This window comes from Anabas testudineus, chromosome 19 (genome assembly GCF_900324465.2).
Source record: "Anabas testudineus chromosome 19, fAnaTes1.2, whole genome shotgun sequence".
NCBI lineage: Eukaryota > Metazoa > Chordata > Actinopteri > Anabantiformes > Anabantidae > Anabas > Anabas testudineus.
In genome coordinates, this window is record NC_046628.1 from 7,304,230 (window position 1) to 7,326,366 (window position 22,137).

The 22,137-nt window shown below is 38.6% G+C and overlaps 2 protein-coding genes across 3 annotated transcripts; both read right to left on the minus strand.

The window, feature by feature from the left end:
- Positions 1-105: 105 nt before the first annotated feature.
- Positions 106-10,315, minus strand: med24 (mediator complex subunit 24). Of its 2 annotated transcripts, none has more exons than XM_026351654.1 (26): positions 10,191-10,315; positions 9,788-9,918; positions 9,590-9,672; positions 9,456-9,494; positions 9,140-9,213; positions 8,126-8,349; positions 7,882-7,993; positions 7,643-7,793; positions 7,304-7,417; positions 7,129-7,182; positions 6,876-6,958; positions 6,645-6,731; positions 6,387-6,486; positions 6,079-6,221; positions 5,917-5,954; positions 5,727-5,809; positions 5,335-5,513; positions 4,787-4,886; positions 4,218-4,393; positions 3,805-4,069; positions 3,115-3,296; positions 2,934-3,027; positions 2,681-2,780; positions 1,637-1,717; positions 827-975; positions 106-463 (listed from the first exon to the last, which is right to left on the minus strand). In XM_026351654.1, exons 2-26 carry the CDS (start codon positions 9,915-9,917, stop codon positions 347-349), a joined length of 2,958 nt encoding a protein of 985 aa, XP_026207439.1. In that variant the 5' UTR covers position 9,918; positions 10,191-10,315; the 3' UTR covers positions 106-346. The 2 variants fall into 2 exon arrangements, with proteins under 2 accessions (XP_026207439.1, XP_026207438.1); XM_026351653.1 differs by having other exon boundaries at positions 6,387-6,498.
- A 10,245-nt stretch (positions 10,316-20,560) lies between these two features.
- kcnj12a (potassium inwardly rectifying channel subfamily J member 12a) lies at positions 20,561-21,862 on the minus strand. The gene has a single exon (XM_026351391.1). The coding sequence runs from the start codon at positions 21,860-21,862 to the stop codon at positions 20,561-20,563; it is 1,302 nt and encodes a 433-aa protein (XP_026207176.1).
- Between the last annotated feature and the right edge of the window lie 275 nt (positions 21,863-22,137).

The following is a 22,137-nucleotide window of genomic DNA, read 5'->3' on the forward strand; positions in this document are numbered from 1 at the left end:
ACAAAGGTCAGACCTCGTTATCATGTCACTCCACAGTGTGATATAACAATATGATCTGATGAGTAAGCAGATTATAATAGAAAGCCAATGTTGCTCTCAAGCAGAGGCAGAGAATATTGCTTTGAGGCTTTTTATTTTAAATTATTTACACGTTTCTTAAAGTGTGAAAAAGAACATAAAAACATTAGCAAAACATTGTTTAGGGAGACATGGGTTATATTTTCTAACAAAGACAATTCCTTTAAATGGAGCCAGGCACAGAACTACTAACAAAGAAGTTGTGTTGCTTAAGTTTACCCACAAAGACACTTGTGGGTCAACCGTGGATGTTACTTTAAATCACAGTTTATAAGGCAGAGATGGCTTTGGCAGCTACTCTCCTCCCCAGTGGCAGAGACAGGTCAGTGATGGCCAGGACAACTTTAGGTTTGGCCAGTGCAGGCAGCTTCACCAGCTCAGAGACCTAGATGAAAAACAACAATTACTTTTCAGATAATTCAGCCGCTGAACATCAAAGTGAATTTTCTCAAACATGGCTGATTTTGAAATGCTGTTTGCATAGAGGAAGCAGTTTATTCCTCGCAAAAAGCCAGAGCGGATTTTTATTCTTAAGGAGGATTCAGTTAAGCAGGGAGTGGTTCCTTTCTGATATACATAGCAAATACAAGTAGCATTAAGAGAAATGGTGTAGCCTGTCATTGGGCCCAGATGATTTATTGTAACATAGCCTGGAGAAGATCCAACCCTTCTTCCCCACTGGCTGATGTAATAGCCACTCCTGTTCTTCCTTATCTCTATCTATCTGGCCTCCCAGCACATAACTCACCATTGTAAAGGGCATGAACTGTAGGATGCCCCTGCGGCTTCCCTGTTCCAGGCACTCCACACACTCCTCCATAAAACTCTGTACAAATTGTGTGTGAGGTCCAGCCTTCTTGGAGCCCAGGATGGAGGAAATGAGGAGGAACAGATTGGCTGGAGAGAGGAGAACAGGTGGTATTCATGTGAGGCCTGAAGTAATCATGTTTTTGTATGCCTTCAACTTCAACTTGAGGTAGTGGATGGTTGTCATAGGTCTGTAAATCTTAAACTAAACGCAAAGCAGTCGTTTCAGTTAGCAAAGGAAAGCTGGAAACTCACTGACAGACAATATTACACAATAACAGTTGTGCAACTGTAATTTCTGCAGGACTGAGTATCTTCAGCAGATTACATCAGAATTTGTTGAGTTTAGGGTTTTTACTACTACTGTATCAATAGTCACAGAACAGAACTTATAGTTTTACTATTCCACTCAATTTATGTTTTGATGATGCTATCTGACACAGCAAACCTCCCATACAGATGTGGTGACTGAACACTGTAGGAGTCTGCATATCATATTATTTTAATTATTCTTTGAGTCATTTATTCATTGAGCTTTTATACTCTGTTTGGAATCATCTGGATCTATTTTGTTTCCTTACTCATTTATCTAAGTGTTTTCTTTAATTTGTTAACTTCTATATAGCTGATTAATTAATAACCGACAAAACAAGGGAGGCATACAGAGAACACAGATGATCATTGATGATTCACTTCACTGTGCAAGATGTAGGTGAAAAAGGACGATGAGACATATGGGGCAAGTTTTTACCCAAGACTCGGTTTAAAGGGTCCCTCATGTTGACTGTGTGGAGCTGAGAGGCAGAGAGGGAGCTGCTCATAGATCGGTCTCCTATGAGGTAATATGACACAAAGGAAACAGAAGAAGAATCAACAAGTTTTGTTTTCATTTGCAAAAAACATACACAAAGCAAACTGCCAATAGGGAAGTTAAAGTTATCCGATATGGTCTGTGTGATGGTTAACAAAAAGTCATTTTCACTAAAACTACTGTTGTGAAACTCTAAAAGGCTTCCTTCCACTGCTGTCTTACATAACCCTGAACTGTACTTAAAATAACCTCGTTAGATACACTTCATTATGATAAAAGTCAGAAACAAAACCAATCTCTCACTATACCAGAACAGGGGCAATTTTTCTTCCCACATACACACATCGGTAAACTTAAACTTACAAAAAACCTGAAATGTCAACAACAAGCATTTATTAGTTCTAAGAATACATAGATTTTATTGTCTAGTACAAAGTATAGTATCAGTTTCTAAATGATGCTCCACCTTTTCCAGTGGAAACAGTGGAGTTCACTGACATTGGTTAAGTTTCTATTTTAATTACAACAAGCAAAGCAGATAGTTTTTTTTCCCCCCCAAGTCCTGATATAGACTTTGCCAAACACTCTGCAAACATTTTCAAATCATTTGAGTGACATAATGGGCATTCACGCTCTAATTAGTTAGGATAAAGAGTGATCGACAACTGAATATTTTTAAACCTCTCAATATGAATTTGCATTGGTTTAGTAGTGGATTGATCCAAGTACAAGAAATATTCAAGTTTTAACCTGTTGATGAATGTTTAGGTGTTTAAAAGATAATTAATGAGATGAGACAAAGCAAGCTTATTAAGGATTTTCCGATTTAGCACTGAGTGCATACAAGAAGTAACTTGCTGGAAACAGGATCTTAAAAGTGCAACTGCTTTTGAAATCTGTCTGGTTGGCAGTTCCGGCTGACACACAAATAACTGAACGGTTATAGGCTTCACAATTCCACCATTTATTGAAACTCAGACTAACCTGGACTGGAAAGGGCTACAGGCTCATCTTCATTGGAGCTGAGTAGACGCATAAGTTTAGACGGCTGAGTGTCGTCCAAGGGAAAAAGGCTGCTGTAGTCCTGTGGCCAATAATAATTATATTAGACTACATTGTATTAAAGAAGTTTAAAATGATGTATGATTAATGATGCATTCATTCACACAATACGGCAACTTGTCCATAGTCATGAATAACACAATACAGAGTTCATGGCTTTGTGCATCTGTTTTACCTCAATATCTTCTCGCTGCCTTTTGCGTTGTCGAGCTGAGAATGAGCCTTTGGGGTGACAGGAGTAAGAGCTGAGTGCACACCACACAGACAACCTGAAGAGACGTCAGAAGAGTCAAGTTAACACTTAATCCTAAAATACAAAAAATGCAATCAACATAAGAGTATTAAGCTTCTCTTACTTTGCCAGTGCTTTTCCAGGTGGGTCTGCCAGGCTCTGCCAGTGGGCCGAGTCTGTGAGCAGGTTGGGTAATATGGTGCCCAATAGGGTGAGGGTGATCTGCTGAGTGTCCAGACAAAAAATGCTGTAGAGCAACTCCACCACCCGACTGGCCCACTCCTGTCGAGTCTCCTTCAGCAGCTCCTGACATAAGTCATAAGACATAAGTATTTAATAAACATGTCATGTTGAATTCTGCTTAATGTTATAGCTCAGAAATGCCTGGAGGAAATACAATTACATCTGTCACAAATATTCACTTGAACACAAACATGAACTGATTAAAATACGGCCATGTAAACTGCAACCTGACTGGTTGGCAGAGACATACAAGCACAATGCATTAATTGTAGTCTGACAAGGATGCACAAATATGTGCGCAATGATATGTGACAATACACTACCAAGAAAGTAAATTCGAGATGACAATTATTGAATCTTAAATCTAACTGTTCTACACATCTTTTTCAAATACTGCTAAACACTTTTCTGCTTTTGCCTGACTTGAACTATAGTAAACTGAAGACTTTTTAAATTGAATTCATCAACCAAGCGGCAAATAGAAACAAACCTGCAGCCTTTAAAGACAAACAGAACGAGCTGATAAAAACAGAATGAGTCGATTATATTGATCAGACCTTAAGCTTCCTACCTTGACTAAATTGTTAGTGAACCAGAAAACCCCTCCCATGTTGAGGAGGCTCTCAAATAGATGCAGAGCCCGACTGTCTACCCAGCCTTTACGCAGCACGACCTGGAATTGCTTGCTGAGGGCCATGTGAATGGGTTCTTTGGCTGGCAGCAGGTTGCGGTATGGTATTGGTTCCTGGCCCTCTACTGGTGGGCGCAGAGTTGCTGCAGTTTGTTGGAAGACATCGGCACACATGTGCTCCATAATGGAACTCATGATGATCACGCTGATGATGATAGTGAAAGCATGTATATATCAATTAATGTAATAATCATAAAGGAGGGTGATTAAACACAGTGAAGACTTATCAGCATCTGATCAAAAGCTCAGTCTGGGAAATTGGCATGTATATACTGTAAATCATTCATTTGTACCGTTCATTGTAGAATTGCAGTGTGTTTTCCCCATACAGTGGAGTCACGAGCTGTCGGATCATAGTCTGCGGCTTCTCCCTCTCATCCCTCCCCAGCATTCTGACGTGAGCCACCAGCCAGGCCACCGCACAGATGGCCATACTGCACACCTTTCCCTTAATGTTGTCAGTGATTTTCTACACTCAGAAGATGACAACATCAAGTAAAGAGGAAGGAAGGATGTGGTTAGAAAGATTTGGGAAGAGAAGATTCTGACTAAAATGAAATCCTTTCCGCATACAGAAATTTGAAAAGAAAAAGGAAGAAGTAAGAAATTGGCCACATCTATAGAAATTTGCGACGTCATTACTTTTTCACTTTGTTAACATTGTTCCTCGTCAATTTCTATAGAACATGTCATTTCCATTTCAGTTATGAGTCAAACTACATAGGGAGGATAACGTGATCAGTGTAGGGGGGTTACTGGTACAGTCTGAGCATCATATGAGCAGCTGACACACCGGAAATATCACAAGAATATTTCTGTGTCCCAGGAAGACAAATAACAAGAATACTTCAGTTGAACAAACCTGAACTGCCTCCACAGAAAGCACACCATTCTCCCACGCATTAAGAACTTCCAAGATGGCCGCAGGAATGCTGAGGCAGATTTCATGCCATTTCACCTGACTGTCACAACAGACAAGCGTCACAGGAAATTCCATATTTAGAGCACAGCTGACCCCATTTTTAGAAGTTTCCATTACGTAAAAACTGTCACAGTAAAAATCTTGAAAAATGATAGGATGAGATACCAAAATATTACTCAGTTAGATGATGTAGAATATGATCTGACATAATTTCTAGTTTAGTCCTATTTATGAATGAAATAGGAGTTTTTTTTGTTAATGAACATAAATCTGTATTAGTATTTTGTATTCCCAAATCATACTATCATTAATTTTCTTCTTTTACACAGGTCTATTCATATGCCCAAAGTGCCCAAATAGGTTTTTGACAAAAACAGTATTATATATATATATATATATATATTTACATTAGGTAGGTAGGTAGGTAGGAAGGTAAGGTATGTGATTGTCAGTACAGATTGTTAGCATCAGTTTTCCACGCCACTCACACTAGCTTCATCTCTGAAGAGTTGTTCAGCAAGGTGACCAGGCTCTCCACTTTGCCAGGCTCAGGTCTGAAGCAGGGGTGGTCAGGGTTTAGAGTCTTACCATCTTCAGGCATACATGTCTGCAGCCATGTTTCAAAGAAGGGTGCATCCCCTGAAGTACTAGGGTCTGACAGGATCACCTAGAGATGGGAGACGAAGGCAAGCATGTTGTCAATTAGGGCTTAATCAACCATAAACCAACCAGATCTCATCAATCTATAGTATTTTAGGTCTAGTCAGTAATGCACATCCCTCTCTGGATATCTTGTGGACTCACGCTGAAACAACTGGGTGATTTGCTTTGAACATCATTATTCTATATTTTTGATGAGCTTGAATTGCCACGAACTAACCTCAGAACCATATGTCTGCACCACATGGCAGAGCATGAGGAAGGAGATGTCAAAGAGCAGGGCACGTACTGATGCAGACTTGGCTGAGAAAGAGAAAGGACTAATCCTTAGTACGTCAGTCAATAAATCATATTTGAGTGAAGAAAGACATTCCAGAATTTGAACATGCTACTCTTGTGTCTGAACTTACATCCTTCACCGCTAATGTGCTTGGGAAACTCATTCAACCTAGAACAAAAGTGGGGGAAAAAAACAAAACACATTTTAACACGTAAAACTTGTTAAAGAGCTACTTTTTGATATGTGAGGCATAATTTAATGCTCAAGGGGACTCAAATTTGCATTTACTCACTTTATGAATTTTCGGGCAAATGATTTGAGTTTCCCAGTAGCTGCTGCTGCTGCCAGGAGGAGATCCAGACTCTTTCCAGACAGCATGTGTCCCAGGACCCCCAGAAGGCCCTCAGGAGACTTGGAGTGGTCTGCATCTACTGTCTAATGCACAGGAAGAAAAGAGTTTACTTGTCCACATATGTATATTTATTTACAACTTTACCTCACAGTCATTTTGGATCACTCACATTTACTGATCCTGTTCCTGTACCTATAACATTTATGGGCAATGCTCTATGCAATTTAAGGCAAGTTGAGTGGCTCTACCTTGAGAATGTTGGTCACAGTGGGCTCAGCTCTCAGGATGAGACCTGGGTTAGGCTGGATGTTAGCATTTTCTGCAGTTTTTAGCCTTGGGGCAAACTCCCTGTCCTCGGTCCTTAATCAAATTTGCAAGTGAAAAGGGGTAGGAAAGGAGGGGAAATCAGAGAGTGGAGGTGTTTAGAGAAAAAGGGTGTTTAATATGGTATAAATATGGCAAATAAAATTCCATCCATGATCACATTAATCAACCTGAAACCATACCGCTTTGAAGTGAGGCTAGTTGTATTTGAATCGGACAGCAGTCCAAGCTTGTTGCACTCCTGCAGCAACATGCCGAGGCAGTCACAACTATGTAGAGAAGCATAACAAACATTTTAATGATAAGCATCATGGTGCTTGTTTAATGCATTTACCTGGTTTTATTATCTAGAATGTCTTACAATCTGATTACAAGCATTAAATACAGTTGTAACAAGATTTTGGAGCACTCACTTGCATCTCTGATCAGCTTTGTCGAGCAGTGGTGTGAGCTTGAGTAGGTACTGAAATGCAACATTTACATCGTCCGTGAAGTCCTGTAAAATACATCTGGCATGTTAAAAAGTGGCAGAGAAGGTGATACATTTCTCATCTTTGAAATATAGCTGCAATTGTCTAAGTATTTTAGATCATGTTGGCTTGGATATAGTAAATGCACTGTAATAATTGTGTTAAATTTTTATTGTTAGAAAGACATCGGTTTTACCTGGCCTCTGTCACCTTGAGGATACTTCTTTAGTTGCAGTAAGACCTGTGGGATCTACAATAAACAAGCAGATTTTTAAAATGTGGTCAAGTTAGCTCTGTTGGCGATAATGTGACTGATGGTGGCACACAGAAACAAAACAAACAAAAAACTACAATAAAGACTCAGAGTTTGCCTTGAGGAATGTGAAGGCAGTCCATTTTAGCTCCTCTGTGCCCTCTGGTGATTCAATGAGGCCAGTAAAACAGGCTTTCCAGATCTCCAGGACAAAAAGAGGAACAGGGATTTGCTATGAAAGAAAAAAACAATACAGAATATTATTATTATATATATATATATATATATATAGAATAACTAACTGCATGCTTTCATCTGGCCAGTTCAGCAACAAAACTTTGCAAGAATACATAGTGGTATTTGAGTAGTTTCAGTGAGATGCTATAATATTGCAGGACATTTTGCAATTTGAAAACAAGTGACAACAGATTCAACATTGCATTTCTCTGCAATTCACCTGCATTCTCTTGATCATCATCAGCTGCTCCACCAGTGGCTGTGTTTCTCCTGTCAGATTCATGGTCCCTTCCAGCATAATGAGAGCATGGACTGAAGGGAAGGATGCATGGACGGGAGGCTCACATTGTACTGATAGCATAAGGGGAATACTGAGGAAAGAATGATGAGTTAAGCATCATGTTGTAGGTAAAGCAGCTCTGTATACACAATATTTAGGTATTGGATAGTAATCATTACCCTTTTACTAATGACAAACTCTCCTCTAATTTAGTCCTTAGAGTTTGGTTAGGTACACAGCTTAGGCCATCTGTCACTTTCAACACTGCTTGCTCTACACTGCTCCAAGAACCTGCAGAGGAATAGCAGCAGATATACAAGGGGTGGGTAAGAAAGATGTAAAGATCATTAAAATTAATATACAAATAAATCCGGTTACAAAGTGTGTTCAAGTAGCTTTAGCAAAACAAAATAATCCTGACACCTTGATCCTCCAGTCGTGCGATGTGAACCAGGGCTCTGTTCTTGGTACTGCTCATAAGACTGTAAAGCCTATCCTGGCAGGCTCTCAAACTAGCCTCCGTGCTGGGTGACAGGCCGAGTTCGCCCAGCCTCTCACAGTACCAGGCACACCCCTGCAGCAGCCACACCACCACTCCCAGCAGAGCGCGACAGAGCCCAATGCATTCCTCTGGTTTTCCATGACAGCTTCAGAGTCAGTGATAAGAGGCAGTCAGTTGGAAGTCAAATAAGAACATGAACACATTTACAGATTTTCATAGTAATGATACCCAAAAACAATACCTGGTATATTTTAAAAGACCAAAATGGATAACATAGTTTAAGATAGTGACGGAGGTTAGAAACAACATATGCTCAGAGCTGCTCATCAAGTGCTGATGCCAGCTGTTGTCATTCATAAGCGCCTGGTGACAGAAGGTTAATCTTGTTACATGATCCCTACTTTTACCAGATGGCAAAGCCTCAGTGGGTGGCACTGTTTTTGATGAGCTGCAGGTGTAAATGACACAACTAAACAAAGCAACAGTACAAAGACAATTACAAAACAAAATTACAATATTTAGATCTTATTATAACTTCTAAAACTGCAAAACCAAATCCTACCTTTTTATTAACAGCGAGTATGCAATGGACATAAACATGGCCTATTCTGGATTATAAGCTCCCAATTTGTAGCCAAATATCTTCTACATTAATACGTTAATGTTTATATCTGCATCTGTGCTTTGGCAACATATTATTTTAATCTTAAAATGAAAAACAATAACGTGTGCATCTGAAATGGGTTAGGTTTTGTATTTTGGAATAATTTTAACTGTTTTTCCAACATGATAATAATATTGTGTATAACAACCAAGATGCAAATGGATTTCACATTGGGCTGCATTGATAGACTTGGCATGTGGGCTTTATTGAGTGTGGAAACATTGTGAAACTGATAAGATGATATAAAAAGACAACAGATAATTACATCTACCTGAGACGATGGCAGAACATGTCCATTATCTCCAGGAGGGATTTGACACACAGCTCCCGAGAAAAATCTTCAAACTATTAAAAAAGAAAAAATAATAAATTATGAATACCTATGGAAAATGTGTACTTGAGAAAACTAGCATCCCTATAAATCATAATAATCAAAGAAGCCCCAACAAACCAAATTTAGTTTAAAAAAAAAAAAAGAAAAGAAAAGAAAGTATTTTAATAAACAGTTCTACACAAACTCCCCTCTTTTCTCTATTGCAATCTGTCCATCATATTAAAGAGTATACTGTATTCATGTACAAAATTACCTTGCAGATAGCTGCCAGCACACTGGAATAAGACACCATCTAGAGAGAGAGAGCAACGTTTACAATTTATAAAATAAAACAATGAACACACTCCTCAGATAAACAAGTTTTCATAACAAATATTTTAGTTTTACCTGAGAACTTATAGCATATTTGAGGTAAGACAAAATGAGAGGGTTGGGAGAGGGACCAATCATCGCCTGCTCCATGAGGGCCTCTGAAATGCACAAACACAAGCATTTCGAGACTTAACAGAAATGACAAGAAGACAACTGACGTAATATCACACAATTAACACATTGACTAGTGAACTTCGCAATCTTTAATCGGACCTGCAAGGTTAAGATAGTCCCATGTTGCTCCCTTTGGGAAGTTTTTCTTGATGTTGATGGCCCATTGATAGTCACTCCAACGCTCCTTCCATGCCTGCAGAATGGCTTGCTTCAAATTTACCACCTTCATTCTGGTAGACAGGAACACACACTTATAAAATGTTCTATTTCTCGGAATACCATTCCTAATATCATTAAAAGTATTTGGTGAAAGATTATTTAGACTATTAACAGCTACCTCGCACTGTAGCTTACTCATCAGACATTTGCCTGCCTAACATTAGCAGTTAGCTGCCGATGTAACAATAAAATAGTTGTTTTATTGGGTGTAAAAACACATGAATGACACAGTACATAAGGCAACACTAAATCAGACTTAGTTATTACTACATTTGATGCTTACCTTATTTTTTCAGTACTCCAAACATAAAAAATATTTGTTTATAGCTCCTCAGTTTCACAATGGAAGGTACGCCATTTTTAACTTTAAAGACGTACGCGTTCATTGGTTCATATCGTGACATCTTAGTATTCTCTCTGTGGATTGGCTGGAGGGGAGGGGGGAGGCTAACCGCCCGGCGCTCAACACACGTAATGGCGTCATAATATCACAAGATGTCGCCGTTTGCAGAGTTATTAAGCTTCAAAACTAGACACAGCGTAGGGATAAAGGTAAGACATGTATCCCACATTGAACACTGTAATAATAATAATAATAATAATAATAATAAAAACAGTGCAAGATGGACGAATGCACATATGGCACTTAAGCCATGACTTACAGCGTTAGTTGATTGACCGTTAATTTGTAACAGCTAGGTGAGCTAGCTACAGACAAAATAAACTTTATAATATACTGTCTTGTTTTCTGGTAAGCGTACATCATTTTAAATGCTAACGTTTTTGTTGTATTTTCATTTTGACTAACGGTGACTAACAAGGAGCTGCTTTGTTTTCTTATGTAACCACTCCATTCAGTTGTGTGATTCACTGTTTTACTTTTCGTCTTTTTTTGTGTTAGCTCTGTCATTTTCAGCACTGTTTTCTGTATTTGCTTTGCAAACAGAAAGTCCAGTTTGTGGTTTGGTTTCTTTATTGACAGGTTAAAACGACTTATTAATCACAGCAGACCACATTCGTTAACTTAAAAACCTAAGTGTTTTGACATCAAAAAGTTGTTCTCAAACATAGCCTGAAGAGTTTTTTCTGTCTTCTTTCCAATTTTGCAGTCAGTCCATCATCTTAAAAGAGATACAGTTCCCTATATCAAAACCACTCAACTGTTTCTGTGAAGATCCTGCATCAACAAAGACCCCCATTCTTCCTGACACTGGAGACGTTGTCCTGGCCCGAGTGATATCTGTGTCCTGTGCCAGAGCGAGACCAGGCGGCATAAGAGGATCCATGCATCGTGGCATAGCACGGGTAGGTTACCTTTGGAGGTATGGTGAGGGTATGAGGTCTGTTTGTATGTGCATGGACCAGTATTCGGGGAAAAGGATTTTGTCCCTGTTGCTTTTCACTGAGAACTGCATTAAAGGAGGCTGCTGACAGATTTGAGTCTACCTCTGGGGATACCAGAGACTGTAGTCACAGCTCGGTGTCTGTTCTCATTATTTAACTGCTGGGACAGGTCTCATTTTGCTGACTCTTATATTTCTTTTATGTAACTGTGTGATTTTACTTTTTGTTTGAAGCAACTGACGTTTCCCAGTACGACAGTGCTCACTGTTATTTAGTTTGTGTTCTGTGCTTTACTGATGTTAATATGTATTTTTTTGCAAAGTAGTTTTTGTATCAGTTTCTCAAATAGAAATTTACAGGCACTTTGAGCATCTGAGCATCATTGTGCTGGACCAACAACAGCTACTATGTTCAGCAAATACCACTGCTGCTAGATAGATTGTACTTTTTTGGTTAACTATGAATCAAATCCATTAGGAGAAATGGGTAACTAGCTCATAAACATTCTTTGTAGTTTGCACAGAGAAACACAGGAGGATAATCTAAACCTCCATAAAATAATAGAAAGAAATAGAACAGATATTTCATGGCTTATGCCCCTGAGCTGAAACAGCATATCTGTTACAGTAAGGCTCTCATGTTTTGTTCGACATGACTTCACAGTCCTTGTCTTTTTTTTCTCTACCTATAAAACACACCAAGGGCCTTTGGGCTTATAAAGGTAATTACCAAGGGTTGAGAGCCAGGAAATGAGTGTGACCCCTTCATGTCCCCTCAGGTTGTCCATTTATGTTGCTTCATAAATCAAGATAGATTAGAGGCACCTCTAACCAAGAGAAGATAAGATACATAATATGTCCTTATTGAATGCTACACATGACCCCTTTGCTAGGTTAAAGCTCCAGGTGTCAGCCATGTAAGGAGAGGACAGACCTACTGGTGGAGCAGCTGAATATTAAAGATCTAGGGATTAACTAAAAACAAAGGGAAAGACATGACTATCTTATGTCAAAGCCACAGTGACAAACTGTAGAAAGCAACATTTCCAAGTAATAGCAGTTTGGGCATATTGGGTCTAATCTCTTACAGTTATTTATAATGAATGTACATTTACTGTCAATGTATGAAGCCAGTTATATAAATACCTCGTAGAACACTTTGTCACGTACACGGGTGTTTTAAATTTGTTGCCTGATTAGACCTCTTCTCGTGATTGTGTGGGTGTCTATAGATATTCTTGATTGACATCTCTCTCTCACACACACGCGCGTACCTGTGATATTGTGGACATTGTTTACAGCAGTCTAATTAGTCAGGTGAAAATACCTGTGTGGGTGTGCAGGGTTCTCTTCTCAAACAGCTATTAGCTCTACTCATCTCATCAACTAGGCCAGCAATAGATCAGTAGAGCTCTCAAAAGTGAGTCGTCAATCTGATGTGATTGATATGCTTATTACAATATGCTTTTTTTTTTTTAGCTCTCTCATTGTAATTTACTGATTCTCATTAGCAGGCTGCGGCATTGACAGTCAGTAGCGTAGTTTTAAAAGGCCAACAGCAATACTCCAGTTCACAGCAGCCAGGAGGGATCCCTCTTTCAAGACAGACAAATATGTAGCAATACGCTGCTGTCTCTGCATTCTGAAAGTGGAGGGCACAAGTTTGAATATAAGGTTTAAGGAGATCAGAAAGCTGAAAAGGAGCATGTCCATTAAGGATTTTGTGTTTGTAAAAGCACCTTAAGGTCCTGATGTCACATAGATAAGGGAACCAACAACTCAACAAGTGGTGTTCTGTAGTCTGGATTTAAACAAAACCTTGACTTTTGTGAAGGCCACAGTTATAGAAAATTACTGTTACTTGGTCAAACTATTGTCTGTGTCAGGCCAGGCTAATGACGTGCATCTGTTTTTTGTATTTATTTATTTTTTAGCAACAGGAAAATTACATTTCTCAACAGGCCTCTAATATTTTTGTATTTATTGGAATAAACAGTGGTGGTGGTGTGGAGATGATTGTAAGTTTTTTGAGAATTACATAAGTAGAGAATTTATGAGTAATACAATAGGAGAGGGAGACCTGCTTTGAGAATTTTTCTGGCTAAACATATTAACCAGTGCACTCCAAAAATGCACTATCTAGCAGGTTCTTAAAATCTCTTCTTTAAAAAAGACTACGTATCTACCTAAATGAGAGATGCGATGATGTCAGGAAGCAAGTGTACTCCTCTATGTCGTTAAGAATTGTGTACATTTGCAGCATTGTGATGTCTATTTGGACACCATTGACAGTAATGGACAAAACCAGTGTGCTCTTGGCTTGTTAAACAAGACAAGCGTGGGTAGTAGGACAGGGCTGTTGTGTCTCCTCCATTTGGGCAACAGACTACAAAACATCTGAGTCATTGGATACATTCCCATCACACTTGAAGACCACAGAAGGATCAGTTTGTACTTTCTGTCAACTCAGCAGCACTTTCGTTTGGTCTCATTATCAGTTTTCTATGTCAAGCCTGTGTCTTGGCAAGTGATCTGTTGTAAAGTGTCTGCTTAGAATAACACATAGTCTGTGTCTCTTTATAGAAAAACTCATTTATAGTTATACCTAATGCATTATTTCTGTATGTATTACTCATGTCATACACTATGTAATCTTTTAATACCATCATATATTGAAACACTGCTCAAAAAAACAAGTATCACAGTATATTTTATTTAACTTGGTTAAACTTCAGGGATATCAATCTGTTTCTTTAGGAAGCACAAGTAATAGCGAATCAGGTTCACCTGTTTTGGTGCCATTGAAAGTGACAACAGGTGCATTGCAGAGGCAAAAGCAAGAAAGCCCCCGAAAAGGAATGCTTTTGCATGTGATAAACACAGAAAAATGCTCTCTCATTATCCTTCCTGAGTGATTCTTAAGTTTTGTGTTTTACTAGTGCTAGTTCTCCCAGCACAGTCTCGGGAGACAGATTTGGAGGAGACACCAGGAGACTGGCCATTACACCAGAAGACCTGGACAGGGGCTGTAGAAGGGCATAAGGCCATCTGCAATAGAGGTATCTGCACGTTTGTGCAAAGAAGAACAGGAGGATCACTTCTAGAGTCTCACAAAATGACCTCCAGGGGGCAACTGGTTTTCATGTTTCTCAGAAACAATTTCTGTGAGGGTGGCATGGGAGCTCGACAGCCTTGAGTACAACCTGTGGTCAAAGCCCAGTACTGTGCAGCTCATTTAGCATTTGCCAGTGAACATCTGAATGGCAGGTTTGCCATTGGTTACTATCGAGAACTGCTTTAAAGCATTTTACAGTACATGATGTTGGGTTCCTCTTTCCTCAAACCATCAAATTGTATCACAGGGATATATTGAATGTACAGTCGTTGCACTTTATGACTGTTTGATACTGAAATAAGCAGCCGTAGTCAGAGATAAACTGGGAGATACTGTTTCTGGTGGACAATCACTTTTTGGCACAACATGTCACAAATTCCCAAAGCAAAAATTAAAATAGAATATGAGTGCTTATTATCTGTTTTTTCCATTTTTGATTTGGGCACAAAATCGGAAATTGGAAAACAAACTGTTATGTTTTGGTTGTGGAAACGAAAATTTGATCATTTTCTTGATTTTTGTTTTCAATTGAAAATCAAATGAACGAACGATACACAGATTCTGTGATTTCAATATTTCACTTTGATATTTTGTGTGATTTTTAATTCAGACCTTCGTGGGTTGATGGTTTAACTTTCATCGACAATTGTTCTTTTATTTAACTCTGAACAAATTGTACAATGTACATTAGTAATGGATTTTAACTTAAATCATTTGTTCATCAACATCCTGTGACATGTGTCTTTAAATAACATTAGCTATAGTAACACAGACTTCAAACCTCCAGTAAATCTCTTTCAATGAGTGATAAAATCACAAGGAGTATGCTAACAGGGAGTACTTTTAGTGGTGTTGGCCACAGAGTCACATGCAGCTTGACACTGAGGAGCTTTATATAGCCTCTTCAACACAATTTCCCCTCATTTTAGTGTCATCAAGAGACCAGGCTACAGGGAGTTTGTTCCAGCATTAATTATAACTAGTCTATATGGGCCGACTGGCAGAGAGCCTGGCGAGGGCACTTCCTCAAATCTCTTCACATCCTTTAAATGGCTCCAGAAGAGTTTAGTAGGTGTAACATTTTTTGTTTTATATCATGTGAGCAAATCTGTGACCCTAGGCCCCAGCTGGCTCAATCAACTGTTCCCTGGGAGTCACAGAAGGGACGTTCCCGAGGGATCATTGTTGTCAACTTTGCTGTTGTGTAATTTAGACAAAATATTATAATGATGTAGAAAAAAAAGCACCACAGTCTATCTGTCTTTTAATCTATGTTTTTCTGTAAAGCTAAAGTACAGTAGTGATCATTAGCACTGATGCATTTGTCTCTGTTGAGGTTGTGTCTGGTTTGTTCTCCAGCTGCAGGCTCTTTTTTTCAGCCACTGGGTCTCGTGGCAACAGCCTCCATATGGTAATTAATAGGTTTTATTTGCAGGAGACGTGAGTGTTAAAGGAGACGCTGGTGAACAAGAGGAACTCATAGCTTTGGGATACAATCAACAGCTAACAATTGTGCTGTTTATTGCCTTAGTGGTGTGTAGCAATAGCCAATGTGAAGCATAAAAACATTATCTTGCATTTTTGCTTCACACTTCTGCTTCAATTTTAGTCTGGTAAAAAAAAAAAAAACCTTAACCCCAGCTGGTAAAGTGAAATAACATATACTAGACTTGGATACATGGATGCCCAGGTAAACTACCTGCTGAGAACAATTTAAGCAACTGACATCATAGTTTACCCATGTACTGTAGGTTATATACCCATCCCATCTGTTTGCCACATGTTTCTGATTAAATAGCAACTATCTCACTTGTTATCTTAATATGCACTTAATTATCCAGGTCTTCTTGGCATCTAATCCTACTATGACGTATATCAGTCTGACAATACAGTTCACGCTCAGATTCAAGTTCATTTTCACAGCGTAAGTCTACAGGTTTAATGCTTTCATCAGGTACCTATGAACCTTAGAAGATTAATTTTTGCTTTAAGTTTGTGATGCCAAGCTACACAAAGCCGCAAAATACACTGCCCCGGCCATGTTACATAATCAAACTTGGCAAAAGCATCCAGTATAGTCTCTGTGACTATGCCTGAGCTCAGCACAACCACTGGCCAACATGTTAATCCTCATTCAGTGTATTTACAGTACATGCACTTAAGTAATCTGGTTACTCAGAGAAGCCAGGTTATGCAAGATAGTCAGGGAACATGTAACCTGGTTACAGTAAATACGTATATATATGCACAAGATAAGTAATCAGTTTTCTCCTCTAACTTTGACTTATTTTGGAAACATGGCTCACAGATTTTAACTGTGTAGCTTTATATGATGCTGCTGAAGTGTACATGTACAATAGTACTGTGGTAGTTTTCATAACCTTTTGTCTTGTTGCAATAAGTAGCACACAGGTGTTACTAATAACATTAACAGTGGCCACACTCTGCCCCAGTGTCCCAGTAGTCTGTGACAGTGTGAGATATAGCCAGCATGAACAGCACCAGCACCCTCAAGCTGAACCATCTTAATCTAATTCAGTGATTGTTTCATTGTATTATTTACAACTTTTCTGTTATTACAATGACATGTTGAAATGTCTTCAGGGAAAAAGGCCCATAGCGAAATTATTAGTTTTAAGGGAACATAAAACACGAGGTTACACGTTCTTCTGCCTCACTTTTGGCCTAGACTAATGATATAATGATCTCTTTTGTGTTGTTACCGCATTGATCTTTCTTACCCAATACGGTGAGGCCAAAAGGCTCCTGGCCCTGCTAGTTGTTTGTGTGGCACTGTGATTAATTGATGAGAATAATTGGCCCAAGACCAGTGAGTCATCTGACTGTTGTGATCTTGATTTCCCCTCAAGGTGATGTATTACCTCAGCTACCACTTTATCCACTGATTAGTCAAGCTTGAGGATGTCCAGGGTTTGTTTTGCATTTTACATTTCAGTGCATACAGGTCAGAACACTTTCAACAGATGAGATAAAAAACATATTTTTCACAGTTATTTTTTAATTAAATAATTTACATAACTTTGAATTAGAATCAAAAGCCCAGTACACATTTTGCTGGATATAGGAAGACATCTACAGAGGTCAAAGGTTTTCCCAATCATCCCTTTAAGAGAAATACCTGTTTAAACATGAGCATCCTTGCTGAAATGAAACAACAGAAATTAAATCATTGAAAACTGAGACAAGAATCACTTTGTTGCTTCTCAGTAGTGATTTCATTGTAGTACAGATAAATAACGATTGCTGTATTCTATCAAAAAGAACTTTGTATAAAAATAAGCAGGTTTGTTCAGCCTGGCTGCAGCCTATTATAATTTTTATAATGTAACTTGATTTTACATAAACCCTAATGTTTCTTTTTAAGGACTCAGGTGGGCAACATCAAAGCTAAAACAATCTCAGAAAAAATATTCAGTATTTCAGTGATGCAACAAAGAAGCTGTTGCTGCTTCATGGTTTTTTTACCACTGAAATTTTGTGTGTAGGTGCAGACGCTTCACACATCAGTGTATACAGCCTTCCCAGAAGGCAATGAGCATAATAAATGTTTAGGATGGGGTAAAGAATGCTTTACTTATTAGCCAAAAAGGGCTCTTTGTATTTTACAACATCCTACAGTTTTCTGAAAAAGCAACATATATTCCAGGAATATCATAGAGTCAAGCATACTACTAAAGATAGATGACTTTTAGGAAAATATTAGTCATTGTGACCAACATAACGACCATTTTATGGTTTTCCTCTTTGTTTTCATGTTATTTTTTCACCCCTCTGCTATATGTTTCCTTCTTTTAACATATGCCATCTTTCATGTGTGAAAGTTAATTAATATTGTTTCACAGGGACGTGACATCCACATTTTAGCGAGTTAATAGATAAACTGGGCTTGATAAATAGTATTTTGTTAAACACCTTATTAATGTTTGAATGATGAATTCTTACACATAGGCATCTAGAATCAGGGATTGTTGTCCATGCCAAAGAAAAGTTATCATGCATCATAATTTGCCTCTTAACCTACTGTATACAGCAATACAAAGTGAATGAATCTATAACTACAACTAAAATTGGTTGTTTATTAGATTTTAACATTTGATTAAACAGAGATTTACTTATTTAATGGCATTTTTTTAAAGAACATTTGCCAATTGGAGATTCAAACACCTTTGTGGAATATGATTACCCTAAACAGTTTACTAAATATGATCTTGGGAAAATTGCTTCAAATTTTGAGTTTGAGCAGGATTCCTTTGCTTTGGTATCATAACTGTGTTTAATAAAGAAATCATATGCATACCAGTACAATAAAAATGACAGAGAAAACATCTCCTCACACCATGCTTTTCTTAAATCTGTTAATTAGGAATTAAAAATGTGCATGTTCAGTGTATTACAAGAGAATAATTCCAAATGCGCTTATTTAAATTATTCCAAAAGATGTGCTTTTGTGTTTATTGCTTCCATTCAGACCTTGGTCCAGTGTCTTTACTCCTCATATGATATTAGTATATAGTATATTGCTAGAATTAATTTACCTGTCTACAGTGTGTGCTGTTTGTAAATGGTAAAGGAATGTATATGTAGAGAGGAAAAATTATTATAGAAAAAGTTATGTTCTCTTAGTTTAAATGTTGCTCTTGTACCATGCCAAAATGTAGGTATGCACACATTGATTTTACTTGTTAAAACATACATTAGTTGTATAATAATTAAAAATGTTTTGTCGGGTCATTGTTCTATAACCCAGGTACAATTTGAAACAGAGAATCTGTTAGTAATAACAAAAAGGGCAGTTTAATTTTCCCATTTTTGATGTAAAGTTAATAGAAATGTAGAGCTAGCAACTGTTCGTTGGCTAATACATTTGGACATTTCCAACCTTATAATCCTAACGCCAAAGTGCTTTAGATAATTTGTCCTTATGATGCTTGGTTATTTAGGAATAGATATTTGCTGAATGGTTAACACCCCAAACTTACATTTTAAGTTCAGTTTGAACATAGAACTACAAAGTAAAACATCAGGAATTCTCATTCGGTCTGTATTTTAAATGTTTTAGTCAAAGCCTGTGTAAAATACATCAATAAAATTTGACTATTACAGGTTTTTTTATGCAATTTGTTACTTCAGACTGTTTTGAATTCCCTCTCACATAGAACATAATAGGATTTCTGTCCCCTGATATAGTTAACATTATGCATAGATATTTTTAAAGAGAACTAAAGCGTTAACTGTTTAAATGACAACATATGGGTTTTAGTTTTTTTCAAATTGGAAAAAGTAAAGGTACATTTTAAGGTGCATGTCTTTGTGGTGTTACAAGTTGCTGTTATTCATTTATTAATTTTATCATTAGAAATCTGAATTTTGTTTTGTTTTACGTGACTACCTATCATTGTTTGTACATTGCTTGATACATGTAAATAAGTGCAGCCAAGTCATGGTGTTGGTGGTCTGTAAAATGATTGTTTGAGAAGTTTAAGTGTTTTATTTTTCTTTTGTTTTGTTTGTTTGTGTCATTGATCACGTGAATACAAATAGAGTGGTCTCTATACAGTTTAATTTCTGTCCGGCATAATCCTTTATTTTCCCCCTAATGCAGTTTATAACATTACAGTGTTGAACTGTGTTGTTCTCAGTGGCTCATGGTCAGATGTTTTATCATGGCTCATTGCATCTGAATGCTGCAGTGCACGAATTTTCAATGTGTCACTTAACACAGGTCCAGCAAGTGACAGCAATACAAGGATAGTTAGAGAGAAGCCTTGTAACACTATTATTTGTGCCCAAGACTAAGGTGAAATAGCAACTTTTGTTTGTTTAGGTGTTTTTGGAAACTGATACTGCACACAAAACATAACTATCCTAATCAATGTATTTACACCTAAAATTTGATTATAAGGTCTAAGTTTTTGATGCACTATTGTTAAACACTCTAAACTCAAAATGACCATGTGTAAAACGATTCAAGTTTCCATGAAGGATAAAGGTCTTTCATTAGCCTTTTCCTTGATTGTAGACATTCCTTACCACAATTTTCAAAGCTGTGTCCTTTCTACTGCTGCTGATTCTTTTCTTATCTTTCCCAGTTGTCAGCTTTTTCTATGGCACTTCAGTTCTTCATTTTTAACCTTGGATAATATTGAAAGTTGACTCTGGCTCCATTAGTAGAGGTCATATTTCTGACTCTCTACGATATGACCTTTGATCCAGTGTCCTGGTGGCCTGTAAGCGTTCAAACTCATGTCGGCTGTTCCGGTCTGGACTGAGGTTTGCCAGTGCCCTGCTCCCACCACCTACATCATCCTCCTCTTCATCGCGATTTAGGAAGGCCAGCTCGTTTTCATAGCAGAAGGAGTTTGAACTGGGAACTAAGAACTTGTTCTCCACCATGTCCTTGGCACTACATCGGGGGGTGGACGGCACCTCATAGGTTTTGTGAAAATGAGAATAATCCACCTTGTACAGGTTCTTCTCCTCAAACAAGACTGGTTCGAACCGGTGACCCCAGAGGATCTCAGAGGCCAAGTAGGAGCTGCGAGCCTGTGTAGTCATGGCAGTTGCTTCAACCATCCCCTCCAAGATGACGACAATCTCAAAGTCTGCTGTCTCCAAGTCCTGTTTGCTGATCCCAAAAAGGGGGCTCTCCTCATCTATCTCATGTAGTATAGTGATGGGTGAAACCAAGAAGATCCTGTCCAACCCTTTATCAAAACCCACATTAATGTCTATCTGGTCTAGAGGAATATATTCCCCCTCGTCGGTGATACGAGGTTTTATGAGCTGTGCCCTCACATGGGCTTCTACAATGTGGCTCTTGCGAAGATTTCCTACCCTCCACATGAGGCACAGCTTTCCATCTCTCATGGCAATAACAGCATTGTGGCTAAACAACAGTGTTTGTGCTCGCTTTTTAGGCCTTGCCATTTTGGCCATGATTGCGCCAATCATGAAGCAGTCAATAATGCAGCCAACTATGGACTGGAATACCACCATGAAGACAGCCACTGGGCACTCCTCAGTTACACAGCGGTAGCCATAACCTATTGTAGACTGTGTTTCAATTGAGAATAGAAAGGCAGCCACAAATCCATTTACCTGCAGGACACATGGAGTGAAGTTGTCATCTCCAGCAGGGTTATCTAGATCTCCATGCAGCAAAGCAATAACCCAAAAGGCTAAGCCAAATGCCAACCAGGAGACAACAAACACAAGAGTGAAGACTACCAACATCCATCGCCAACGAATATCAACACATGTGGTGAAAATGTCAGCCATGTAGCGTTGTGACTTGTCATCCATATTGGCAAACTGCACATTGCACTGCCCATTCTTTTTGACAAAGCGATTGCGGCACTTGCGGCGTGTGTGAATCTTGCCATTACCAAAGCCATTCATGCCATGCATGGTAGTGAGCCTGAGGCCCTCTTCCTCGGATGACACAATGCTGTAGCGGTTGATTCTTCCCACACTCATGCTCCTGGCGGCACCTCCAGCTGCAGGGTCAGAGCAGAAGGGTGGGCCTGGAGCCCCAGTGTGTGATTGTTGCCCCTCACAGCTTGATCACTGGCTAAGCTGCATTTTAGTGAGTCATAGACAGGGATCTGGGTGGAAGCCTTGTGCTTTAATCCAATCCCTGTAGAGAGTGTTGAGGAAAATAATGTGAGTATCTTTCTGTGACATAATGATTAAATCACATAATACTTGTAGTGTATGAAACATCACCAAAGATTTAACTATGACAGCTCTCT